Source organism: Eutrigla gurnardus, assembly GCF_963514095.1.
Source record: "Eutrigla gurnardus genome assembly, chromosome: 4".
NCBI classification, from domain to species: domain Eukaryota; kingdom Metazoa; phylum Chordata; class Actinopteri; order Perciformes; family Triglidae; genus Eutrigla; species Eutrigla gurnardus.
In genome coordinates this window covers 16,183,562-16,210,322 of record NC_139918.1, presented here as the reverse complement: position 1 = coordinate 16,210,322, position 26,761 = coordinate 16,183,562, and the positions used below count along the sequence as shown (strand labels likewise).

Sequence of the window (26,761 nt, the reverse complement as noted above, 5' to 3'; positions counted from 1 at the left end):
AGACCTCTTTGTCCCCTCCCCCTCCTGAAATGCATCCCAGCCATTATTCTAATGTCCAGCTGGTATTTAGGCACAGGGCGTCTGATGGCTCCCTGGCCACCTCACAAAAAAAAGACAAAAAGAGAAAAGTTGTTTATCTAAATACTCTCTGAACAGAAGTTGATTTTAATCTCTGAGCAGAGCTTAATTTACTCACCACAAACCCATTTGCATCTCAATGAAAATAAAAAAGGCAAAAAATCAATCGCCTGCTTTTCTGTATAATTTTACCTGCTTTCCACTGAATAGGTGTGGAGCACAGGCAGGTATATTCCTGCCAGCTCAACTTATTTTTCATCTGGCTTTATGTTTGGCTGCCTCTCTGCACGCCTCAAACCTCCTACAGGGTAAATATAAATTATGATCAGTTTGCTATACCCTCAGACATTCATTACAAGGGAATATGAAAGTAAAAAGGTGCTATCTCCTTGCCGTTTGCTCTTTATTATACATAAACAGAAAACACTTAGCATGTAAAATTAATGTGAAAATTATTCCCGGGGTAAACTATAAACACAGAAGTTACCCCGCACATTTACCCTTTTTTTCTCCTTCCCCTAGATCAGAGTGTAATTGCCAGTAATCAGGTCTGTTTGCTGCTGATAAAACCACTCTGAATGCGAGGAACCCTCTTTGTGTGATGACTCAATTATGCCAGAAGTGGCTCATCAAACCTGGCCCATCAGCTGCTTTAATAAATAAGGAGGAAAACTTGCTGCAGGCGCATTATAATTCCATTCATTCCATAATTAAATCCATTCCAGTTTTAACCCTTCACTCAGTGTGCTTCTGGAAGAGGAAACAAAAACAAGGAGAGGGGGGTGGGGGTGATGCACACCAGACAGTGACCTTGCACAGAGCACCCATCCGTTCCCTATAATTCAAAATGATACTGTTGAAGAAAGGTTAAGAGAAAAAGGCTCGTGGAGAAAGGGACGGGAATCAGTTAAGATGCGGCCCCTGTTTTTTTTGTTTTTTTATGTATGCATTGTTTCCGCACGCAGCCTTAGACAGTAATTATATTAAAAGAGTAATCTAATCATAACAGTTGGTTGGTTGAGTGTGCAGCACTGACATTTTGAAATCTTATTTTGTGTAATCTCATTTGCCTCCATCATCTCGCCCTGTACCCCTCTATCTAAAGGAAATGTAAATAATGTAATTAATTTTATGGTCTCCAGAATCTTACTTTGCGACTGTGGCCTGCTTTATTGGTTTCAAGATGAGGTATCAGCACAGCACCGCAGAGTTTTTTTTACTCCATCACAATAATGTCTGTGTTAATTACATGAGAGCGTCCCAAGTGCGCGGATAAGCTGGGAACAAGGGGACACAAAGACCCAAGGTCAGTGATGAATATCCACAGCAGCTGTGCGGTATTAATAAGGCATTATATGAAAATAATAATAATAGCATCACTTACAACAAAACGTGAGAGTGTGGTTAGAGTAACGTCAGGAGCGCCGGGGTGTTTTTACAGATATTCCAGCTTGGATCCAGCCTTTCTGATAATGGTGCGAGGCAATGGTTATTCATGATTGCTGGACTGGGAAGGTCTCTCTTTCTCTCTTTTTCTACCCCCAGTCGCAGCCCCATTCTCTCCTCCTCTGTGGTGGGAATGCTAGCAGATGGGGTTAGGGGGGAATGGGCTGGGCTCAAGGACAGCTAGCAGCCAGATTAACACATAGAAAATCTCATAGACCCTCAGCATCAGGCTGCCTCCTTTCCCCCTGAGAAATCTGCCCTAGACGCAGGGAAAGGGTCCTCTGAGGAGCATTATTTGTGTTGGACTCGGGGTGTGCAGGGGGCGCATAAATATGATTCAGCAGATGACGAACCAGCTCAAATAGTAGTGAGTCTTTTTTTCATATGCTAATGAAACTCGGTGAATAACCCTCACCTCCCCCTCCTCTTCTCCCCAGTTTTGTTTTTCCGGGGAAGTGTTCTGTGAGCTATAATTAAGATGTGGGGTTTTTTTTTTCAAAGCTAACAGAAATAAATAATTCCATAATAAGATCTGTGAAGTGAAGAGGCTTAATGTACTCATTGTGTTCATCCTTGTTTTCCCTCTTGGATGTTTTGTATTAATTAGAAGCAAGCAATTTGATCTCTGTCGCGCAATCAATTTGCATCGTGTTCCTTATGCGAGGTATTAATATGCTCTTTCCACCTTTTTCTGACTGCATGTTCACATCCACGGCTCTAGATTATGAAAATGTACAAATTTAATCCTTCAGAAACCTGATTTAGAGACACGTTGTGTGACGATGCTAAAAAAGTTTTCAAAAAAGTTTTATAAACATGTATCTGTTTTTTCTTTCCGTTATAGATAATGAATTACACGATCACCTCCTGAGAGACAACAACCGTCAAAGCATCGACCCGGGTGATCAGTACGGATCTGGCATCTTATCCTACAGCGTGCTTGGAAAACTACAATCAAAGGTAAATTAGCAGATGAAATGCAACATACAAACTGAAAATAACTTTTGTTAGGAACAAAAACGTCTCTAAATGATTGTGTAACAGTGTTTTGGATAAGTAGCCTGCTAAGTGGTGGAGTGTCACTGCTCCTTTGACCACAGTGTTCATAACCTGAGATTGTGGGTGGCTGTCAGATAATGTACTCTTTTAAAAAGGCATTGCTGAGTCTGCTCTTTCTAAACTGATGGTTGATAGTTGTCAGGTTGTCTCGGCAGGATTTGTACCTGTAAAACTTCCTGTGAAAATACACAGCGCAACCTTAAACCTTGTTCTTGGTGACCTTATTTCAATTCTTTCTTTACAGCATGGTTAGGACACAAAAGCAAAAGCCCCCCCCCCCCCCCCCCAAAAAAAAACATGCAAAGATGGCTGAGAAAACAAAATTTGCATGTAAACGCACGTTGTTTTAACATTTACATATTTTTTAGGTCAAATTGAAAGAATTAACTGAAAAGTGCATTACACTTAGTAAGATTATTGTTCTGTATTTAAAATTCTATTCGTTGCGTTATGTGAGTTATTAGACTGGAATAAGAAAATACATTTGTAAACGTTTTTTATATTGAAACCCCTATTTAGAATTTGTAGGTGATAAAAAAGTATTTAGTACATTACATTACCATGTAGTTGTATGCAGATATAAAGATGTTTTAAGCGTTTTTTCATCTACAGTGTTTATACTATTATAACTCTATTATAACACATTTTATATTATTAAAATGGAGTATTGTCATTCATTGCTTATAAAGGCTGAATATGGCGGCTGAAAGTAAAGTGTTATCATTCCAATTCATATATATATATAGGACCAAATTATTTATTTCATTCATCTACACTATACAGTGCCCTGTATAAAAAAAATGATACATTAACCTAAAGAACTTTGATAAATTATATAAAGTCCTTGGCCAGATTGTGTAGGGTATATCAAACAAAAGCTCTCATTTGACCCTGCATGCATTTATTTGTTCTGCTTTAGAAAACACTCAGCGTCACGTTTGTCCATATTGTTGCCATGCCAGGACTACCTGTTAGCACACCAGGGCATCTACGTAGGCCTCTATTCTTCTCTGGTTACTTGTCACTTCTGGTTATGTGAATTAGATGTACAGTAACCTCTGCTGTGTCGAGATCTGCTGCTAGCTTCTGTCATACTTCTGACAGGAAGTCACACGTGCACGCACATTGAAAGCAGCACAAACAAAAGACGGGTTGCAATTTGCTCGCATGTAAAACTGGAAATGCAGCTCGCTGTAAAAAAAAATTGTAGAGTATGGCGTTGTTGTTTCATTGGTTGGCTAGGCATAGGGCCGACTATAATCTGATCATTATTCGCTGGTTCCTGTAGCGTTGCGGTTGCTATTTTTTATGAAATTATGTTCGTACCATGCTATATTATTCTCAATTCATTCAGAGAAATACAAAAATAAATACATAAAAAGGTACCAGTACAGTATTTTGCTTGAGCATTTGCATGAGAAAGGGACTTCCAAAATGTCAAATAAAAAAAACAAAAAAACAAAATAAACACCACTCTGGTATGAAACGTGTGTGAGTCAGTGGTGATATTTTCGGCACACTGATAACATCATTTGAACTTTGATTAATGTCCGTGTTACAGTCTCAGGTTGCAGGATGTAAGAGCAACATTTTGTTTCCAAAACAACAAAATTTATACAAAAATGTTGAAGCATGTCTGTGCGGAAAAGTGTTACAAACTAATGAGGTACATTCGTTTTTACAGAATGTAATCTATAGTGTTTTGGAGTTGTTTGTCTCAATAGGCTGGAGTAATCAAAAGTAATGAACCTATTATGAGCAGGACCTCTGAGGGCCCGGCGTGGCATTAAGAGTGTGGCACATAAAAGGTTTATTAAAGGAAATTAAGGTCCATCACTGCCACACCTGCTCCCCTATTATAAATGTATGACAGGTCAGTGCCTTCAATCACAACAGCAAACGAGAGAGAGGAGTCATGTTTCCCATTACCAGGGAAAAGTAACAGCATATCCTATGACTCACAGATTTCACTGGCCTGTGACCACTATACGCCACCATCAGCCTGGAATAATTATGTTTAATAGGTTTTATTTGGGACCCACAAGCAACAGCCACTGAGAGTAGATGGATTTTAGCAACTATTTTTGTCTAAACACACACATTGAGGTGCCGTCTGTACTTTAATGTCATTATTTAGTGTCATTACATTTTTACTCACCTTTGAAACTCCCCCCCCCCCGACATTACACTTTGTGTGTTTGCATATTGCTGATGTTTTAGGAGCTCTTTGTGATGTTGTTGATTTTAAGGCTCACAAGCTGACAAAAAAAAAGACAGAAAAAAAAGGACAAGAAATCTCCAATAGGCTATAAAGCATTTTTCCATATAATGAAAGAAATGCATAAACAATAAATACATTAACATCAGTCTGTTTAGTGGATTATCCTTATATTGCATTATTATTGTTTTACAGATGGATTCTGAAGGTGAGGAGCAAACGCTGAAAACATGTAACAGTAGCACAGGTGAGTGCAGCTTTCAGTTTTTAGTTTGCTATTAACACACACACACACACACACACACACGCACACACACACGCATACACTCCACTTATCGCCATGGGTTCGGGGTATCGGTTCAACAATCCAACTTTAAAACTGTCAATTTTATGTATTATCTTACCGGTCTGAAGAGCACTGCACTGCCATTTCATTATTCCGAGGGGAATAACTTCATTAAATTGGAACACTGGCTCAAATTAGTTAAGGAGTGTGTATATATTGTGTGATTGAAAACCTCTAGACTGGATATGTCATTATGCAAGTGTTCAGGGCCTCTGAGGCCCGGCTGCTCACGCTGGAGCTATTACTACATCTGGGGAAATTCATGAAAAGTGTTATTATTGGTCGTGCTTCATGGGAGTAGGGGTAGAACTTGTGAATGAGATTTACGCAGGCCCCTGGGAAAATTGATTTAGCCTTTTAGATCACGTTGTCAACGTTGTCAAAGGATGAGCTACCGTTGGTCTCCCAGAGAATGAGCAGCCCCAATGAAAAAAGCTTTTCAGATCAATGGCGAGACCACTTCTCCATCCTTGTGCTGATTATACCCGATGGCATTGTAAAAGAGAATGAAATCTATGGTCAAAGGCTGCATAAAGCGGTATTAGCCCAGGTGGTGTCATCCCTAAATCATTATCTACAAAACAAATATTTACAGAACATTGTAAAAATTTCATTAGCAATCCCCCAAAAGTATCGAGTCGGCTTGAACCTTTGATGGAGAATATGTCGACAGATGCTGTGCCACTGTAGTGGAAATGTAAACATGGCGTTTTATCTGTTCTTTTTTGGCCTTTATTTCACAGGGCTGGCCGACTGCATCGCCGAGACTCACAGGTGAAACTTTATGACGTGAATGTTCTCATCTTTTTCATCTCCATGCCAAATTAAAGGAAACATTTTCCTCCCAGATCGTTGATGTGATTCATTAAGACGGTTTTCAACTTCGTAAAAAAGAAAGCCTCACATTTTAATAGTTGGGACCTTTGAAACGAGCCAACTGGGGCCTCTGTTGACCTTTTGTCTATTCCCCTCTCCCCTCCAGCCCATATGGGTCCGTGGCGAGGAAGAGGAGTGCTCAGGAAGGGGTGCAGGGCGCCCCCGTCAACAAGAGAAAGTCCCTGCTGATGAAGCCCCGCCACTACAGCCCCAGCGAGGCATGTGAAGAGGAGAGCGAGGACCTGGCACCGCCACAGGACAAAGAAGAGCTGAGGAACATTGACACTCCAGCAGGTAAACAGATGTCCTGTTGTTTTGTCTGTTTTGATGAACAATTGACGCTGAATTTTAAAATCCCATCTGTTGCATTCATATTTCCCTCCCTCTGCCATCAGCCAGCAGCCGCAGTCATTGTGCAGTGGAAGTGAAAGACTACACTGCTGGGTCCACATTAGTTGTGTCTCACGTCCACAAATTGAAGTTCTGACAGCTGATCTGCCATGATATTTTTGGCGTGGCTTTACCCTCTTTTGATGAGGCCAGATTTCAGACCCCTCATCTGTCCTTTTTCAATAGCCAGGCCAAAACCCATTGAATCCATAGAATGAAGCGCTGAATGGGGGAGTGCACCAGTTCACTTTGATTTAAATTAAACTTCCTCCATTCTTTTAAACTGAATTAATACCCAAGTTGCCCATTGTGAAGAACAAATGAGGCGTCAATATTGCTTGGCGTCTGTTCCGTTTACCGTTGCCGTTTGCATTTTCACTAAACCGCAGACACATTTCATCAACAACAGTTAAAAAATGTTTGCCTTCACTTATGCCGCTGTCCTTTTCCAGCAAGCAAAAATGTTTTCTTTTTTCCTAATGAATTGAATTTTGTGCATTTTGGCAACAACGTTTGTGGTGTACATGTGCATTCTCGCCCACTATAATCTGCACTGATTTGGTATATTTTTAACGATGTAACTAAGCAACAAACGTAATTGTCCCTTTCAAAAGCTTTTGTTAGGCCCTCTAACACAGTCTAATACATAATTAGGCATAATGTCTACAGCTCATTATAGTACACATGTGTGTAGTTAAATGGACCAGGAGCTCACTGAATTGTGTGGATTCATTGGAAATGGAATTTATTTGTTTCCTGGGTTCATATTACATTACAATTATCTAAGTAATTCACTGTGCATCATCAGTGTTTCCTTTTGTTGTTGGGTATTATAGCTACTTTTTGTTTTTACCATCCAACGTTGATTGACAGCTGTATATTTTTCCGTATTTGAACGCAATAATCAGTGGACTTGCTTTAAAACAAAACAAAATATTGCAAGTCGTTATAAATGTGTAATAAAAATCAAGGATGTCAAATGAGCATGGGTATTGATAAACAATTCCAGAGCATATTTTGCTTTTATTGTCAGATTTGGGGACTATTTTCTGTAGAAAAACAAAAATTGGACCAGAGGCAGTAAGATTCGTTGCTGTGGGAAGCTGGTTATATCTGCATTTTAACAAAAAAGGGAGAAAAATAAGCCTCTCGTTTGGTCGAGCCACACTGCGTTCAACTCCAGCCAACTGCAGCCCTGCTGCAGAGTGCTGGTAATGGCTATTCTGGAGTACAAACTGTTCACCTGTTCCAACATACAAACCACCGGAGGGATCCAAGTTTTTTTCCTCCATCTCTTTCCTTTTTTTTTCCACTGCACTTTGTCTGTGTGTGTGTGTGTGTGTGTGTGTGTGTGTGTGTGTGTGTGTGTGTGTGTGTGTGTACGTACATGTGTCCGTGTGCTAGTCTGACTGCATGCGACTGTGTCAGGCCGTGGAGTCCATCTGGATGAAAAACAAAACCCCCGTCGCTCGCCTCATAAATGTAAATACGTGTAACTGGCTTTAATTTTTCATTCAACCGGGGGTTTGTCTTTAAAACACCTCTTTTCACGGGAACTGGTAGTAGCACACTGTAATGTTGATAAATGAGACCAAACATGTCAAATTCCACTGCGTCACATTTTATATGTTTAAGCTCTTTTGGTGAGGATTATGTTTTTATGCTGCTCCCATTAATAATAATGTAATAATATAATAATAATGTATCTGTATCATCCTCAACAGCGTATGATCTGATTCTCACAATCCGTCTCTATCTTATCAACCTATCGAATATCTGATGTCTAGCCACTTAAGAGGATATGGGTCCACAGTTCAGCAGTGAAAGTAGAAAGCCTCACAGCCCAAAGAGCCTTAATCGAGCATAAGTTTGAACGGTTTTGGGGGATCAAGAGAGATTTTGTTGAATCAATCCAGATGATAGCTTCCCATTGTTAATCACTGACCACGACTTCATATAATAAGTGGTGTTAATAAAGTGTTGTTTCAGATGCACTTAGGATAACCCTAACACTCTCTGTCTGTTCCACTGATCAGACTTTCAGCTTCGCTCAGTCTTGCGGCTTTCTGTACATGTGGCCGGGATTTGGGGGATTTATACTAAACGGCCTGGTCAAAGGCAAATTAAATTGTTGAGAGCACTCAGCTAAATAAGCACTAATTAGTGTGGGATATAAGAAGAAATGCATAAATAAATATATATACACACACATACATATTATTAATCTGCAATAATGGTGCTACATTTATCATGTATATGATATATTATCAGACCCACAAGGATCTTCATACTCAAAAGCCAGGAAGTTAATGAGTCATCTTCCAAAAATAAATACATGACATTGGAAAAGCTCTTCTAACTCCAACTCTAATTTGATCATTTGAAAGTCTAATTTGATGAAACACTCAATTAAATCATCTACCGATCATATCCCGCGGCATTTTAATTGTCTGTTATGGGTTGTTAATATTTTATAATATAATATAAGGCTATATGCTGAATTTAACTGAAAAAGTCCTATACAATATACTTATGTTTATAATAGAAAGAAAAGATATTTAAAAAGCATCCTGTTTCATGCACACAGTGTGTTTAATTCACTGGAAATACTTCTGACTTTCATTTCATATTTAAGATGTTTTTCCAGACTTTTTTTTTCAAGCTGCTTGTAAAAATAGAAATTAATCTAATCACTTGCATTTTGGGTCATGTTCTCTAGATAATGACGCTCATTTCTGTGGGCACTGTTAGCTGTTAGCTTTTTTGTAACTAGTACAGTCAGTTATTTCACTGAGGTGTATAGTTGGCTTCTCCAAAACCAAATTCTGCCACACAGCAGCAGTGAACAGAGATTTCTCTCTTTTATCGGCATGTTTGTGGTTTCCTCCATCTGTGTTTTCAGGAATCCTCTTCACTTTCCTTGTTCACATCTCTAGAAACAACAATTATGTGTTTTTAATCAGTTTTCTGTGCAGATGACAACATGTCGCTGGTTAGTTTGCACATATTTAATTTAAAAAAAGAACCTGATGTTGGCTGTCCAACACGGCGTAAATCCCTCCATAATCTTGTGGTAAATCTATATTGCGTTGTTGTTGCTCCGATTGGAGATATAGAAGAAGAAGAAAACAATTGTGTTTCTCATCTGCAGCTTTCATGTTCAACTAGCAGACAGAAGGGTCTAATATGTTAAATAAGATATACTTGAGGAATTGCTTGGAAATCTTGTGACCTTATGATTATCATTTCTATTGCAACATGTGTTCTTCTAAATCCTCTTGGTTATACAAAAAACAACATGTTTTTCCTCAAGATATAATTGGTAGAAAAGTAACACAAAATCTAAAATCCTAAAAAAAAAAGGATTAGAAGATTATCGAGGACATTCAATTGTTATGGTTGTGACCAAAGGGTCACAAAGGAACGTGTTTGCTCTGTGAAATCTTAAAAACATAAAATAATGAGTGGTTTGTTGTTGTTTTAGATGGGAACTTAAGTGCAATCGATGGAGTTGACTACAAAAATGGCTGTCATGACACAGCGCCAACGTCCAGGGATTCCCTCGGATGGTCGGAAATGACACCTGATGGCTCTCCACGGTGCGAGCCGGACACATTTGAACCTCTGATGGATGAAGATGATGAGGAGCTCCTTAATAACGAAAGAGAAGACCAAAGTCGAGACAGGATGAGCAGCACCTCATCGCCACAGAGTCCATACGAAGACATGAGGGAGGCTGAGTGGGAGCCGCTGTCTCTGTCTGCCAAGGTGAATGGCTCCAACTGCAGCCCCTCCAGAGCCTCTGAAGACCTTTCAGGCAGGAACGGCCACGTGAAGGAAGAGCCTCACTTAGAGCTAGGTGGTCTCATAGGCAGAGCGGGTGTTCTTCAGGCCGAGGCTCTAAGATATAGGCAGCTCCCCACAGAGGAGGACAGTGAGGGGGAGGCAGAGGTGGAGAGGCCTCCTCAGATGGACGGCTGGGCCCTGGGCCTCCATGAAAGAGGCCTGGAAATGGGCCGAGGGAGAGTGAACTTCAGCCTGTTGGAGCAGGCCATAGCTCTGCAGACGGAGCAACGGCAGGTCCTGCACCATGCCTACAGGGAGATGGACCGGTTCCTCATGGAGCAGATGACCAATGAGAGAAGGCATCACAGGATGATGGACATGGACAGCAGACTCACCTACCACGGAGGAAAAGGTAACAATATGGAGGGAAAGAGCTGTGATGTAAAACGATGTAAAGACAGACAGTCTTGAGATCTACAAAGGGATAATTACGGGAACGATCGGTTTTCACAAATGTACCTTCATCCAGTGTAAATCCACTTGAGACCACTTGTGATTTGGATGATTGGGTGATCCCCCCCCCCAAAAAAACCCAAAACATGAAAAAGGAATAAAAGAAGCATACGCAGGGGAGGGGAAATCAGAGGGAGGAAATCCTCTTAAGTACTAAAAACATTTTGGCAACAAGTGAAGTAATAAATAAACAGACTAAAATAAAGAAGAATACCATTTTCTGATGGAATTGCTACTACTCAGAATATTGGATTTTGATAGGAATCAACTGGATATTTAACCATGACCATAAGTCTTAAATCCTCCTAAAGTACCTCTCATGTTTCCCTCGGATTCTTCAAATCACTGGAGCTAAATGTGTAATCCTAGATGTAATCTTTCGATGGATGGGCATTAAGAAGTGAATGTTGAACTGCAGCCTTAACTAAAATGACAGATTAATAGATGCATTTTGTGAAAAAGTGTCTAGCTTTGCATGATATTTCAATCTGTTGACCTTTGTACAATATGCAGGAAAGTGCAAGTGCATTACATGCATGTTTCACTTATTCCACTTCGTGATGAGGCAAAAACAAAGGCAGGAGGGCTCTGGCATGTTTAGGCAGCAGTACAATGGATGCATTATATTTATTAATGCAAAATCTTGTTTTTACTGTGTCCGCAGATTCTCCACGTACAGATAAAAAAGACATCAAGTGTCCAACTCCTGGCTGCGATGGCACCGGTCATGTGACCGGTCTGTACCCACACCACAGGAGTTTGTCTGGATGTCCTCATAAAGTCAGAGTTCCTCCAGAGAGTAAGTCACACAAGCAGCTCTGTGTATACATGCTGTATAATGGATGGTTTATACGCCTAAAAAAACTGCCAGTTGCAGGATTTATAATCACAGTAATTGAAATCCTCTTAGCACAGACCCAAAGACAAGAGAAACCTGCTTATACATTTAGTTCAATTCAAAGATGTGCAAAAAACTTTTCAAATAAATTTAAAGGATTTTTTTCCGCTCTCTCTCTCCCTCGCTTTCTCTTAAATGCGCTGCAATGTGTGAATATTGAATTCTCTTTTTTCTTTTTCATTTTTTTTTACCCCTCACACTGGCGATTGTTAAGTCGTTTCAATATAACTCAACAAACATTCAACATTAAACAGTAATGTTACAAAAGGAACAGAAAAAGTAATTAACTTTTTCAAAAAAGCGCGTGCTCTTAGACTGGAGGCAGTATTTGCAAATCAAAGGGCTAGCTAACGCAGCATTCAAAAATAAATAGACAACTCCAACAAACTAATTGGAGAATATGTACAGAAAAGAAGTTTCTAAGGATACAGAGCGGACCTTTAACGACGCGTTTGTTTTGAAGAATATAATCGGCTGTCTTGTTACGCTCCTCTTTGCACTAAGCTATTTACATTTCAGGCACATTACAGCATTCCTCACAAAGCCTTTGGTTTTTTCCCCCCTCCTGTTTCTGTCTCTGTAGGATCTATAGGCACTAATGTACCAACCAGTTACATAAATCATCATTTAACGTATGAAAATGTATTTGTTTCATTTCCAAAATGCTCTGCATATGTATTTAGCATCCTATAATCTCTCGGTTTGACAAAGTCTTACATGTCGAATTACATTGGGCTCTTTCTGAGCTCGTCTCCTCCTTCTGTCCTCGTCCCTCCAGTCCTGGCCATGCATGAGAACGTCCTCAAGTGCCCTACACCCGGGTGCACAGGAAGAGGCCATGTCAACAGCAACCGTAGCACCCACCGGAGGTACGTCCGCAGCAGAAAGCCATTAGAAATCTGCACCCTGTTCATCGATGGGTCACAGTATCAGGCTAATGTGTTTGATTTCCTCCCCCTCCAACAGTCTCTCAGGCTGCCCCATCGCTGCTGCAGTGAAAGTCTCCAAACCTCAAGACGAGAGCCTGAAGTGCAGACAAACACCTGACCGCTCGCCGAGGTACAGCTCACTGCCACATAACTCGGGGCATTTTTCACTGCTATCGATGTGCGCAAAAATTACGTCAGGCTTTCAGAAATCACGTTCCGCTCTGGAGAAGTTGGAAAAGCGTAACCGAGGTTATGCAAAAAAGTGATAAACATGATTATTGTTGAGGAAAGTGTGGGATATTTTTATTCACCGATCCCAGCAGAATACTCTATTTCGAGCTTTCCAAGCAGCAATGGTGTGCTTGTCCTGTGAGTTCCTCTCTATTAGAGATGATAAAAGAGCAGAACTCTTTGTTCCCTGTGGATATATCATGGGCAGGATGCCCACTCCTACTATATTAATTAGTCTGGCAACCTGGCTGTGGATCTACAACACACATCAGATCCCAGACTATGTGTACAAAAGCGCTGGCATCCCTGAATGATTCAAAACAACGTCTGTACTTAACTGCTTAATATGAGCTTATTGGGCACTTGTTATTTCACAAGGTTTGCACAATAAAATTAAGTCGTTGTTTTTTTTTCTCTCTCCCAAATTGCCTCCTGGTAGAGCCATCGGCTTGATAAAGAAGTTTGAGATGAACCAGTTGAACTATAGGCTCTCTCACCCAGTAGCAGCCTTGCAAACGAGCCTCACAAAAGACATGGACAAGTACAGCAGAATCCGCTTTGATTACGCCAGCTTTGATGCACAGGTCTTCGGCAAGCAGCCTCTGATGGGGAACAACCAGGACCAGGAAATGGCACATTTCCCTGACTGTAAGTTTCATACATTATATGTGACGCAAACACGCTATTTGTTAACATTGTGTTTGGAGGCATCATTTTAGGTATGAAGCTTTTGTTCAGCCACAAATTTAATTAGTACTCAACGATCACAGATCCATATGCGTATGTCAAGTGTATCATGTTTTACAGATCTATGGTTATTATATTATATATCAACCTCCAACTTGTTTTCTATGTACGAGCAAGTTTGGCTAGTAACGCCTCGTGTCTTTGTAACTGCATTATTCACGAATGATTTGCCTTTTAGCACCTCAGCAGTATCCTGGCTTCCTCGGCGCTCCAGGTGGCCGCCTGCCCACCTCTGGTCAGCACAGCCCGCTGAGTCAATTCAGAAAAGAAGACGGTCTCCAGGCCGCAGCAGCCACAGCCGCCATCCTTAACCTCTCCACTCGCTACCGGAAGAACATGGAGGCTGTCGCCGGCCGGCCCTTGGCAACCTCCACAAAGGTAATCAAATTAGTCCACTTGGAAAGATATTTAATGTGGTCATTTTAAAGGAACTCTGATTCGTGTATAAAGAGGGAAGACATCAAAAGACAGGACTTGGCAACGGCAGCTTGGCGCTCCGGTGGCAGAAACATAAGGAGGTTTCCTCTCTATAAAGCTTTAATGTACACAAATGAATATTTGTGTAATCGCATCAAAAGGAGGAATACAAATCAGCCTTCTTTTCCCAATTACAACTAGCCATCTATTTTTTTAATAAAACATGTGGTAGTGTATTTTCTTCCGACATCAGCTGGCATGTAAAAACCCTGAACTGTTGTCTGAAACTGCCTCTTGCCCGCTGCAGATGGCAGAGGATATTTTGCTTAGTTATATGATCCAGATAGGCTGTGTGTCTACACCAGATAGCATTTAAAAGCAGTTTAATGGATTAAGCCAATCAGCTCAAGGAGTTAACATCTGAAAAGTTTAATTCGCACTAAATCCAAACTCTTCTTGGAAACGTGCGCGGGTCCAAAATCTCTTCGGCTGTCGTCAAATCTGCAACGCGCCGTTGTGTTCGGCTTTCTCTCCAAACTTCATGATTAATATTGATCGGATTCTGTGGGTTACATACTGTACTGTAGATGATTCAAGGTCCCCACACCTACACAGCCCAGATCCTTGTCTCCCAGCTTGTTGAGCTGAGAATGTGGCCCTCTACCAGGTACCAGCCCACTGAATGAATAAAACAGTGTTAGCAAGTTAATCATCTGTTCTCATTTACAGCTTAGTTGTCTTGGAGAGACGTACAAAATAAAGAACAGCTTTCCAGTCTGAAAAAAAAAAACAGGGGGCCATATTTAGAGTGTTATATGTCGTCGGATGCTTTAACTTATCTGCATATGTATATTATGTGTTGAGATATCGCACGCTAAAAGCACTGGCCTTTAAAGTGTGAATTCAAGCTGATTTTACTGATTTAAATATGTGAGATGCTTAAATCATTAATTACATTTAAAAAAAACAACAACAAAACCTTTCGTTTTTAGTTGCAGCCAAACATTAAAATCGTAATAAATCATAAAGTCTTGCACATCCTGGTGTTATTTTTGATTAGGTACGCACATCATCAAATGGCTGGATAATTTAAGTGGACAGCCACATCCAATGTTCGTGTAAATCATCCCCCCTTTAATTAATTTGAAAAGCTCCCTTTTGTTTAAAAAAATAATAAAAATAATGATGTATAGGGTTTAATGAAACATATGCGTTGAATAATTGCTTTCATTTATGGAAAAAGGATTTCAGCATTTAATGAGGTAAAACTTTTAATACCATAAAAACAGCCATAAGTCATCATGCTATTGCGTTTCAGCACAAAAAAAAACGACAAACACATCTGTCAGCGGGGAAACTTATGCCACATTAAGCTTTTTAATTTTTGCTATAATAATGATGACCTAAAACCAGCAACCCCCACTCCCCCCCCCTCACCCCCCCCCCCCCCCCCCCACCCCCCAGCTGCCATCATGGTTGTGTGTCCTAGAAAACAGATGACACAGCTGTCACTGAAAAACTACACACTAGTGATTATTTTTTTTTGTGTTCAGCAGAATTAACGCTGGCTTAGTTTGGTACTTTGTCTGGTGTGAGATAACCACCGTGTGTATTATTTAAATATGTTTGTTTGCTCTGCGTTCTAAGTCATATTTCATGTTAAGAAGAGAAATGTTGTCGGGGTTCAAGTTTACCATATCGCTGCTGTCACATTAATAAGACATCACTCGGTTTTATTTACATTCACTTTCAGCGTAATTAGAATAAAAAGCTTCTTTTTTCTGTTACATTTGTTTTTCATATGTTTTCACACTGCAACAATATGTGAGGCATGCTTTAGTTACTGAACACTTCAGCAGCGTGTTGTGACATGTATGAATTGATTAAATGTTCTAACTTCTGTGCCATCAGGACATGCACATAGAGGTGGATGAAAATGGCACCCTGGACTTGAGTATGAAGAAGAGCAAGGAAAATATCAAAGCCCTGACAAAAACACCTTTGGACGAGCCGCTGTCCCCTCCAGAGTCCGCCGTGGCCAAAGGAGGCAGCGTGCTCATCAGCCCCGCCTTCTACCAGCCGCTGTGTGAGAGAGACAGCTGGGAGAACCCCATTCCTGTCAACTTCAGCACTGCACACGTTTTACACGACACAGAGGTAAAACAGGGTCGGGATATGTTAGGCATGCAGCAAGAGCATGAGGATGAATGATGAAAAATGCTAACAGACAAGACGGTTAATAGTTTATTTTTAAATCATTGGAATTTTCATTTTCTATGTATTCAATTCAGCTGTGGAAATATTATTTTCTGCATTTTTCTCTGAAATAAACACCTCTCAGTTATCTTTCGTATCCCTAAAAATCCGTTCACTCTTAGTTTACTTTTCTTGTAAAAATAATTTACCGTTTACTATTAACATTTAATTTCCAAACATCAAGGTTTAAATGCTGCTTCAAAGAAACTTCCTTCCTGACATCAACTAATGGAAGGAATACTGAGTTGACTTAATTTACTCACTTTGTTTACACAAAAGTTGATACAAAAAATTTAAAGTTTGCTAAAATTCCAACTCTGATCTGGCCTCCCATATCATTCAAGTACCTGAATGAATCTTAATCTGGGCTGTAAAGGTTTTCTTTCCTTTATTTCCCATGTGGTGCTCATTTGTGTAGTTTTAAAAAGCAGGTCAAATGTAGTTACTCCTTTTTTATAAGAATCATATAAAACATCTGGTCACTGCATGTCTTGTCCTTCGAAATAAAAAAGGAAGTCCATACGTCATGACCATACCTCATAAATACTATGTGGATTAAGTTTGACTTTAAATGGATGTATGGTTTACTAGAGTATAAGTATCCATAAGCATAATCGCACTGTAACCCCTAGGGCTTGTGTTTTAAGAGTATTATATACAGCGCTTTTCATTAATTATTCACTTTTAGGTCACCGCCGATCAGGTTTGATATTTCAGACCCTAAAAAGGCCACATTTTATTTCCCTTTTCTGTCTCATCAGGACGATTACGATCACGTCTCTGTCTTGGACGACCAACACTACCAAGGAGACGGCAGCATGATGAGCCCCAAAGCCAAGCTGCTGCTACGGGATGCAAAGAAAGAGCTTTTGAGGTGCGTTGGGTTGTAAAAGGAAACACCGAGGCATCTTCAGTCGGTCGGCTGTTCATAATGTGAGCTTCCCTTTTAGCCGGCAGATGGTCAGTATTAACGACAAACCGCACCTTTGTTTAATTAGGACAGTGTGATATAAGTGAGCCCTGGAACTCGCATCATTGTAACTGGTATGTCTGCAGGTTCATGCGGAGCAGAAATGTATTTGAAAGTGAGTTTTTACCCTGTATGTCCCGTACAAGCTTACAACTCTTGACTCTTGTAGTTAGAGTGCATGCTCTGCTGGGTCTCCTCTTGAGAATCACACCATGAGAAAAAAGTAGGATCCTCTAGTTTCAGCACAGCACCCCCCCCCTCCCTCAGTGACATTCAGAGCCATTATTAAACTGAATGTTGAGCAATATAATAATAATTCTTCTACTAAACTTCCCGCTGTACTAACGCTTTTTTCTCTCTCTATTTAATGCCCATGAAAAAAAAAAAAAAGGTTCTCAGTGTAGAAGAAGATTCAGCTCAAGCTGTGGGAACCAAAGTAATCTGTACATTAAATGCTTTGTGCTCTCCTGCAGCTGTCCGACCCCAGGCTGTGACGGCAGCGGCCATGTGACGGGGAATTACGCATCACATCGAAGGTAAATAATCACACTCTCGTTAGCCCATATACAGACGAGGGGAAGCGGCCGCTTGTGTTGTCGAGTTCACTTTAAATCTTTTTTTTTTTTTTAAAGCACAATGTGGAAAAGCTTCCTCGTGAAGAGGAGGCGGAATTGTGTTTTTCAAATGATTTTGTATAAATATGCTTTGAGACATTGTATTAAGATGATTTAATTCAGCTGTGATCAAAGAGTGCATTAAAGTGACTGTTAGCTCTTTATCCTCTCTAGTGTGTCTGGATGTCCCCTGGCTGACAAAACACTCAAATCACTGATGGCAGCCAACTCTCAGGAACTAAAGTATGCCTTTTCAAAACTGTTATTGTTACTAAAAAAGATTGTGCACGTTTAAGCGGCAGCACCGGGGGGGGGAGGGAGGCATGATTTCTATGTATTCACGCATACAAGTTGCTGCATATTAGCATGAATCCGCCGCTCTGCTCCGAGTCTTCTGCTGTAAATAGCACCTGTCTCTGTGTCTCTCAACCTGCAGGTGCCCAACACCTGGTTGTGATGGATCCGGACACGTGACCGGGAACTATGCTTCGCACAGAAGGTAGCAGAGAAAAATCATCGCAAACCGAGCATGAAATACATTTGTCAGATGCATGACATTCAAACAGATGGTGAAAGTCTCACTTTCTGCTGCAAACATGCTGCACTTTTTGAATTCCTGTTTTTTTTATTTTTTTTTTATTGATATTTTTGGCTGCCGACTTCTTCGGCGATTAAACATTCATTTGTGGAGATTTATACATTTACATTGCTTGTGCAGTTCAACCCCAATAGACCTCAGAGCTGCCTGTAACTGTTCAGCGCTTATTTTACTCTTAAATAGATTTCCTTTATGTTAACCCATACTGTCGCCGATCATTTTTAGCTTGTCAGGATGTCCACGTGCCAGAAAGGGAGGTTTGAAGCTCACACCAAACAAGGATGACAAAGATGAGCAAGAGCTTAAGTAAGAGATTTTTTCCCCTCATCCCATGCTGTCATGTGTTTTTTTTTTTTGTTTGTTTGTTTGAAAAAATAAAAAAAAATAAAAGATTGCGAAAATGCGTCATGCTTTTGCGGCCGAGGCATTATACCTGGAGGCCATTAAGTTAAACAAAGAAAATAATACTTCTCTTGTTGTAACATTAGTGAATTATTTTCTGAAGGATTAGCAGCGTGTTTTTGTGGGATTTTTTTCAGGCTTTTGCATTTTTCCTATTTTCTGAATGGAATATCTGGCTTATTACTCTTCACTGAGTGCTTCCCTTATAATTGTTGTATATCAAGAAAATGTCGAATTGCCCACTCTGATGGCATTGCACTCATTTGCAGCTTAATCATTGTCTGTGAAAGTGTTATTGGAAAAAATAATAATAATGTAATTGATTTGCAGTTTAAATCCAGAGTCAGATATATGAGCCCTTGTTTACTTATACATCTGGACTCCTATTTGTTTCTTTTTAATTACTAATGCAAGGGCATGAGCTTAGGAATTAGACTGGAATAGATCTCATACACATTAAGAGAGAAAGGGAGAGAGAGGGGGAGGGTAGCAAATGTCCCTAGATTATTGTAAATAGTGGGCCATATGGCATGCCTCCATTGTCCTGATGCCTTACATCAAGCTACCTGTAGTAGATGTAAGTAATGGGACTGGTGTTGTTTTGTCCTCTAAGTGCTGCTGCTGCTGTCGAGTAACAAAATGCTGAAACAGGCTTTTTGCAGCAGCACTCTGCAGCATGTGTGCCATTTGTATCATCTCAGGTGACCTTTCACCTTTATCAATAAGGGAAAGGGTTCGCCACCTCCAAATTACATTCTTTCGCATGAGGGGATACATGACAATTATCTGTAATTCATGTCACTCCATTACTGACCTGCAGAAAACAGGCTCTGAAAATGCAACTGACAAACTCTTAATGATATTCAGCGTGACTTGTGCTTATGTTTTCGAGCGCAAAATATCAGCAACCTGAAAAAAAAAAAACGTAGGCGCTGAACAGAGCGTTCGTTCTAACTCAAGTTTTAGTGGATTAGTAACTTATAGTTAATGCGATTATTTTTAGTTTTGGCGACTTCATTTTTAATCAGCATTTGGCTGGATTAATCAACTTAATGGTTAACAAATCTTCCGGTCTAGTTATTGAAAAATAGATTTTTTTTTTTAATGATGTGGTTGTTATTTGTGAGCACTTAAATGTCTGTGTTTTCTCTGTAGCATAGGAATGTCATTAAAATGAAGCTTGGTTACATTTTGCCTGCGTGAGTCAGCAGTGTTTACAACATGTATGGCTTTTCTCTGGTAGGTGTCCAGTAATGGGATGTGACGGACAAGGCCATATATCAGGAAAATACACATCCCATCGCAGCGCAGGCAGTTGTCCACTTGCTGCCAAAAGACAGAAGGAGTCGTCCATCAATGGGCTGCCCTTTGCCTGGAAGGCCAATAAACAGGAACTGCCCCATTGTCCCTTGCCTGGCTGCAACGGCCTCGGACATGCCAATAATGTGTTTGCCACTCACAGAAGGTGAGGTCGCCAGTCCTCCATTTTATCTCTAAACAACACTGCCGGTCATCATGTAGCATTCTTAACTCACGATCTCTTTTCATGCTGAAGTTTTGTGATTCTCCCACCTAAATATTGTGATTTGTGACCCGCGGGGCTAGCTTGTCGGGTTGCCCACTGAACGCACAGAGTATCAAGAAAAAGCACTCCGAAGAGGAGATGATGACCATCAAACTGAAAACCAGCAGTGGTGAGCTACTACTAAGTGCTGTTGCAGTTGCATGTGTCTGTGCATTCAAAATACCAATGTTTGCAGTTTGAACATGACAGATTAAATGATTTGCTCCACAACTCAGGTGTTGAAAACAAAGAAGATATTCAACATTTGGATCATGAAATTAAGGAACTGAACGAATCCAACATGAAAATAGAAGCAGATATGATGCAACTTCAAACCCAGGTAAATATCCACTCTGGCAAACTTTATTTTAAAGAAAGAAAAAAAAGGGACACGGGGTTTGATCTTTGCACGCTCAATTTGACCCTTATTTGTTTTTGTACCCGAAAGCAGATATCGTCTATGGAATGTAACCTGAGGACAATTGAAGAGGAGAACAAGATGATCGAACAGCACAACGACAGCCTTCTGAAGGAGCTCGCTCGCCTTAGCCAAGCCCTCATTAACAGTCTAACAGACATTCAGCTGCCTCAAATGGTACAGTAAGCCTTGACCACAGCCTCCACTACAACTCATTATATCTAACCTGTCCTGGAAGAAATCTCATTTTTCTATGAATTGATGAATTTCTGCTGTGCTGTTTTCACTAATAGTCAAACATGTTTTTGTTGCAGGGACCCATCAGTGAGCATAATTTTGAAGCCTATGTGAACACTTTAACTGATATGTACAACAACTCGGAGCATGAATACTCTCCAGAGTGCAAGGCCCTCTTGGATAATATCAAACAGGCTATTAAGGGCATCCATGTTTAAGCCGTAGAGCTACCAAGAGGTTCCTTTGACTTGGGATAATGGCACTAGATAGCTCTATTTTACTGAAGAGTGATGGCTTGGCTGCATGTATAAGACAAGGCTTCTGGAAATGTGTTTGGCGTTTCCCGGTAAATACACTGCACTGAGAAAATTACCAGCCAGATTTGTAATGCTTTTACTGTTTCTGCATTCACTTGATATGTTTATCCTGGTGAGATTTTTACCCCTCTTGCACTTAATTATTTTGTATGGTTTGCTTGATTTTAATCTGTATGTGTTCATGTCATTCTTATATTATCGCTATTTATTATATTTGTTCATCAGTGTATTTATTTCCTTGATTTTTATTTATTTCTTGAATTGTAAATGCTTAATAATTGAGAAATATGTTTGACTTTCTGCACATTGTAAATTTACATAGAAGCACATTCCAATTTCATGGCATACTTTCGCCATCTAGTGTTGAAAAACTTATATTATTATTAAACCATATGTTGGATCTCCCTTCAAAGTAAAAACCTACCAAAACGACGAAGCGTCGATAACTTTTAAGCATTGCTTTTGCTTTCTTTATTGGAAACTGAATGTATGGTGAGACATGGTGAACATAGAGATAAAAACAAAAATGCAATGCAGCTGTACTGTACCTTTTTCTTCTTAAACCAATAACATCTGAATGCAACCAGGAAGTGACAGAAAAAAAAAAAATGCAATGTCATTAGGTGAACCCGAATGTCAAGATTCAGCTTTGCCTAGCGTGCCACAAGAAGAGTGCAACAAAAATCAGAAATCCACTTTGTCAAGATGTCTTTTTTTTTTTAAATATAGATATTAAACTGCCTTCTGTGCACACACTTTGGAGTGTGCATATAGTATGTGCCTAAATGTATATGAATCCATAAAAGTATACGAGTACTATGTTTTGTGGTAGGACAGTATTATGTGGATGGTGTCTAATTTATTATACAGTACAATTATTTTCATAGGAGGAAATGTTCCTGATGACTGTTTAAATACTGTTGTCTCAGTAGCTGTAATCTCAGAGCCAGGTTTTAAAATCACAACTGATTTTGAAACGTCTGGTTATTGGTTATTTTAACTTTTGCTAGCATGGAGAGGTTAATAAAAAAAAAAAACAAGCCCAGCACCATCTTTTCCTGTTTTATCTTAAACTGCTTACAAGCATTAACACGTCAACCGGTCTTGAATATTCTTGTAATGCTTGGGGTAGATTTGAATAGTAGCCATTTCAAAAACCGAGCTGTCTACCATTACAACTCGCAATTCGATTTCAATCAGTAAATGCAACAACAATACAATAACAATGGGGGGGAAGCATAGAAAATGGTAGTTGTTGGCATCGATTGCACTTTTGTATTTTCAATTATTTTGTATTTTTAGTTCACCACACTGACCTTGACTTCAACAAAAAGAGGGACACTGTTGTCGCATCACTGTACATCTCAATTTTACATTAAGTTAACCCCACTAGAAAATGACACGGTAATTTATTTGAGCAATACATTTTTCATTTCTGCAAAAAAAAAAGAAGTCAAAGACATGTAGCCTAGGACAATTCGAAGAGAATGACAAAAATGGAACAGCAAAAGAGCCAAATTACAAAAAGTAAGACCCTATTTTAAATCCAAATACTCAATGTTTTAAAGAATTTAATCTTTTAAAAAAATGTAATCAAATTCTTTGAAACTAGCAATCCTTTATTTATAAGTTTGTATATTTAATTCCTATACCACACATTGTTTGCTCAGGAAGTTTTGTGAATAATATTTATTTTTTCCCTGTTAGTATTTGATGTTTTGTAATGTGAAATGCTTTTGTGTGGAACGATATTAGTATGATATGAAATTGTATTGTATCGTATTTTCTTTTCTTTTACATTAAAATGTAATGCTTTTTTTCAGTTGAGGTAGTTTGTAAATTGAAACTTCCTATTACTTTTACTATTTCATAATAAACAGATATGCGCTGTGTTGTACAGTTTGTGTATGGTAGAAATAAACTTTTCAAATGGTTGTTTGGTTTTTCAAAGCTTCTGCAGTACAACGATCAAGTCGGGTATTCCATTTCCTTATACATTAGCACCACCTTGTGGTGCATACAACGTATTGCATGAGTAAAAGGGAGCAGTCAATGGAGACGAGATGGACGAGCTGCTTTGTTTAGAAATCTAAATAATGGTTTAAAACGCTGATCATGTAATTGTAATGGTGTCCCCTGTCTCCTCTTCACTTTATCCTCTACAATCCCCCAAAATACCTGAACTAAATCTAAATATAGTACACACTACAATCATCTTCAGTGGCAACTGATGATGTATCAGTTAATCTCCAATTATTGTTTTTAATTGTTTGGTCTATAAAATGTTAAATCAGACCTTCCTGAAGACTAATGTGACGTCTTCTCATTGTTTCTCTCCGGCCAACAGTCCACAGCCCACATATATTTAGTTTATCATCACATAAGACAAAGAAAACACCAACTCCGAGATATCCAAAGAGGATATAAGTGTAGCTCAGGTGTCTGCCTGGTGATACAAATAATCAATAAATCAATCAAATAAAAGGCTGTTCAAATTTGGTCCTACTGAAAACTTGACCAACGACAGAAACAAAATGAAACCCTAAAAATTATTATTATTATAGCAGCGACGACCCATGTCCTTGCCACCATTCTCAAACGTTTGATGTGGAAGTGTGTTCGCCGCCGTGCGCGTTCTGATGTCACACAGGTTTCTGATGTCACAGGTCATGTGACACGGGCCAGCTGAATATGTCAAGGCTTCTCTGGCACAACCATTATACAAGTAGTAAAAAATATTTGGAGGTTATGCAGCCACCCTATTTGTATTATCTTTATATTGTAATTTAGTTATTGACGTTTTTATTAAGGAATAGATACCAAATGAGTAGCTTGTCAGTATCAAAGTATCAATACGATCGATCGGCCAATAAACTTCCCAATCCTGTTTTGATCATCAGCAGTAATTAAATCAGATATAATGGCCAAAGTTACACAAAAAGGGTCTTCTAGACATATATCGCCTCCATATTTACATACTCTCTATGTCTTTGATGCATTCAATGGCCAGATCAAGTGATGAAAAGAGACACAACATGTAAAGTGCAGCTGAAACAAAGGTTTGTGGTAACAACACATTCAAAATATGAGTTTTTAGGTCACGTTGGATGGACATATTTCACCGTCTCTTACATTTTGTGGAACAGACGATCATTTGATTGACTGAATAATCAGCAGATTATAGTAAGTAGTAGCAACATGTTTATTATTGCCATCCTTATTTATTTTCAAACAAACAATTATTTACTATTATTACTTTTCCATTTTCTGTATGTATTCATGTCAAGATGACTATTTGGAAGTCTAAAATTAAAAATATGAGTCTGCTGTCGGCTCACACCCCACACCACCACAAACGTTTGTGGTCTTCCTGTAATGTATATGCTGTGTGTAGCTGAGAGAGTGCCGGTACAGATATATAAACAGCCACATACTCTGACCTGAGCTAACCCTGTAGGTGACAATGTCTGTGTACATTTGTCTAACGATACAGACTGCTATTGAATATTATGGTTTCATGGAAATAATATATGAAGCAAGTGTGGCCAAATTAATTATCTCGCTTTTGTGTGTTTTTTTTAAATAACTAAAAATGTGCTCTGAGGACACTGAGGTCATGTCCTCACTCAGTAGTGTAATGAGCGGAGGAGTTCATATTACACAGTCACAGAAGTGAATTAGTAGTATTTAGAATTCAGGCCCTGGTTTCATGTATCACATACCAATAATGATGTAAACACCAGCCATACTTGGAGAGGAGATGCTGTCAGCGGGGCTCAATACGTCCGTATTACGCAATGAAACTGCCGACTGAGGAAGTCACACATTCTTCACTTTAGAGAACAACCAGCACCTTGCAGCTCAACACCGCAGACACAAAAAGAGGTCACGTATTTTGCCAGAAAAACATTTACGATAGAAGAAAGTTAAATACAAATGCTCCATTATGAATGCCGCTGGATTTTAGTTTGGCTCTTCTACTCCATCAGCCACTTTGCAAACTAATCAACCAGAAAGTTTTGTGCTGCAAAAACAATTTGGACTCTTAATATTATGTATAACATATTAGGTGACTATGCTATGAGAAGGAGAAACAAAGGCAGACTCTTGGGCTTCAGTGGTCTCAAAACAGGATGAATGTGGTTCAGTTTCAACAAGAATTTTCATTATGTAAATGTAACAAAAAAATGTTTTGACGCCAATATCTCTGTAATTGCAGCACTGCAATAAAATGATTGCTTTGTCTTAAAACTTACTGTCTTGCACAGAAAACTTTCCTGATGAGTAAAAGATGAGGTGAGGCGAGGTCCCTGAAACTTTGGCTCTCTGCTGGTGACGGTCCCAAACCTGCAGAACAGACTAGAAAACCAGCTGCAGCTGCTAAATTTAAACCTTTCCTTTGGGGAACGGTGAGGTCACAAGGTGGGTGAAACATTCCAGGATCTCCACATGTTGAACTCACTTTTAAAAGGAACTGATAATGAACAGAAAAAAGGTGTATACAACTAAATAGAAGATAAAAAACAATAGAAGTAAAAATATGAACCACACACACACACACACACACACACACACACACACATACACACACACACACACACACACACACACACACACACACACACACACACACACACACACACACACACACACACACACACACACACACACACACACACACACACACACACACACACACACACACACACTTCGCTGACGTTTTTTGCTTATTGTAAATGTCCGTCAACAGAAACTATTTTTTCCTTGATGAAAAAGCCAGGATCAGGTGAGAGTAAGGTCAAAATAAGGCTAACTGATTGCATTGCTCACAGCAACTCAATATTCAATTAGAAAAATGTACCCCTCTTATCATATTATAAATACTCTGGTTGTTATGTGTGCACTTTGACAGCAGAAAGAGGGAGAGGAGAGAAAGGGAGAGAGCAGAAAGAAGCAGGTGATAGAGAATGAGCAGATATATTAGTCCAGATTGTCATCGCGTCAAAACAGTAACAGCGTTTAGCCCAGAAAAACACCTCATTCCATTCACAATATAACGTCACATACATGTTAATGGATGCTGCGTGATTTGGCCCACATTAAATGCTTTCCAGAAGTTCTACACCCAGAACATACTGTCAACGGATTTCGTTCTAAACAGAACATCTTTATTAAAACACTTTAGTAAATATGCTATTTGTTTATTCTCCCAACACAAGTGAAAGAGAAGAACAAGGAGAGTCTCTGGGAGATGAGAGCGAGAGAAAACAGCAGGGTCTCAAGATGTTGGATAACGACTCAGGTCCCAAACAATTAAAGTCTTCTCAGTACCCACAGGACCAGTTTGGCACACAAAAAGGAGCTTCCCAACAAAGCTTTAAATATCTAGTAATTCATTTCAAAAGTCGCATCGCTATAAAATACTATATATAGAAATGCCAATGTATTCAT

General features: G+C 39.5%; 1 protein-coding gene across 4 annotated transcripts in view; it reads left to right on the top strand.

Annotated features, from left to right (window-relative positions):
* Positions 1 to 23,244, top strand: part of st18 (ST18 C2H2C-type zinc finger transcription factor) — a 40,121-nt gene extending 16,877 nt beyond the window's left edge. For 2 of the 4 annotated variants that reach the window (XM_084008174.1, XM_084008177.1), the window contains 21 exons: positions 2,369 to 2,484; positions 4,997 to 5,048; positions 5,891 to 5,921; positions 6,130 to 6,317; positions 9,898 to 10,611; positions 11,377 to 11,511; positions 12,389 to 12,479; positions 12,577 to 12,669; positions 13,210 to 13,418; positions 13,696 to 13,895; positions 15,846 to 16,091; positions 16,952 to 17,064; positions 17,634 to 17,696; positions 17,949 to 18,017; positions 18,211 to 18,273; positions 18,598 to 18,678; positions 20,018 to 20,239; positions 20,380 to 20,468; positions 20,575 to 20,678; positions 20,787 to 20,933; positions 21,071 to 23,244. In XM_084008174.1, the coding sequence (XP_083864300.1) occupies positions 2,369 to 2,484; positions 4,997 to 5,048; positions 5,891 to 5,921; positions 6,130 to 6,317; positions 9,898 to 10,611; positions 11,377 to 11,511; positions 12,389 to 12,479; positions 12,577 to 12,669; positions 13,210 to 13,418; positions 13,696 to 13,895; positions 15,846 to 16,091; positions 16,952 to 17,064; positions 17,634 to 17,696; positions 17,949 to 18,017; positions 18,211 to 18,273; positions 18,598 to 18,678; positions 20,018 to 20,239; positions 20,380 to 20,468; positions 20,575 to 20,678; positions 20,787 to 20,933; positions 21,071 to 21,211 (3,167 nt within the window). In that variant the 3' untranslated portion in view covers positions 21,212 to 23,244. The remainder of the gene's footprint in view (positions 1 to 2,368; positions 2,485 to 4,996; positions 5,049 to 5,890; positions 5,922 to 6,129; positions 6,318 to 9,897; positions 10,612 to 11,376; positions 11,512 to 12,388; positions 12,480 to 12,576; positions 12,670 to 13,209; positions 13,419 to 13,695; positions 13,896 to 15,845; positions 16,092 to 16,951; positions 17,065 to 17,633; positions 17,697 to 17,948; positions 18,018 to 18,210; positions 18,274 to 18,597; positions 18,679 to 20,017; positions 20,240 to 20,379; positions 20,469 to 20,574; positions 20,679 to 20,786; positions 20,934 to 21,070) is intronic. The other 2 variants (XM_084008175.1, XM_084008176.1) reach the window with 2 other exon arrangements.
* Positions 23,245 to 26,761: the final 3,517 nt, after the last annotated feature.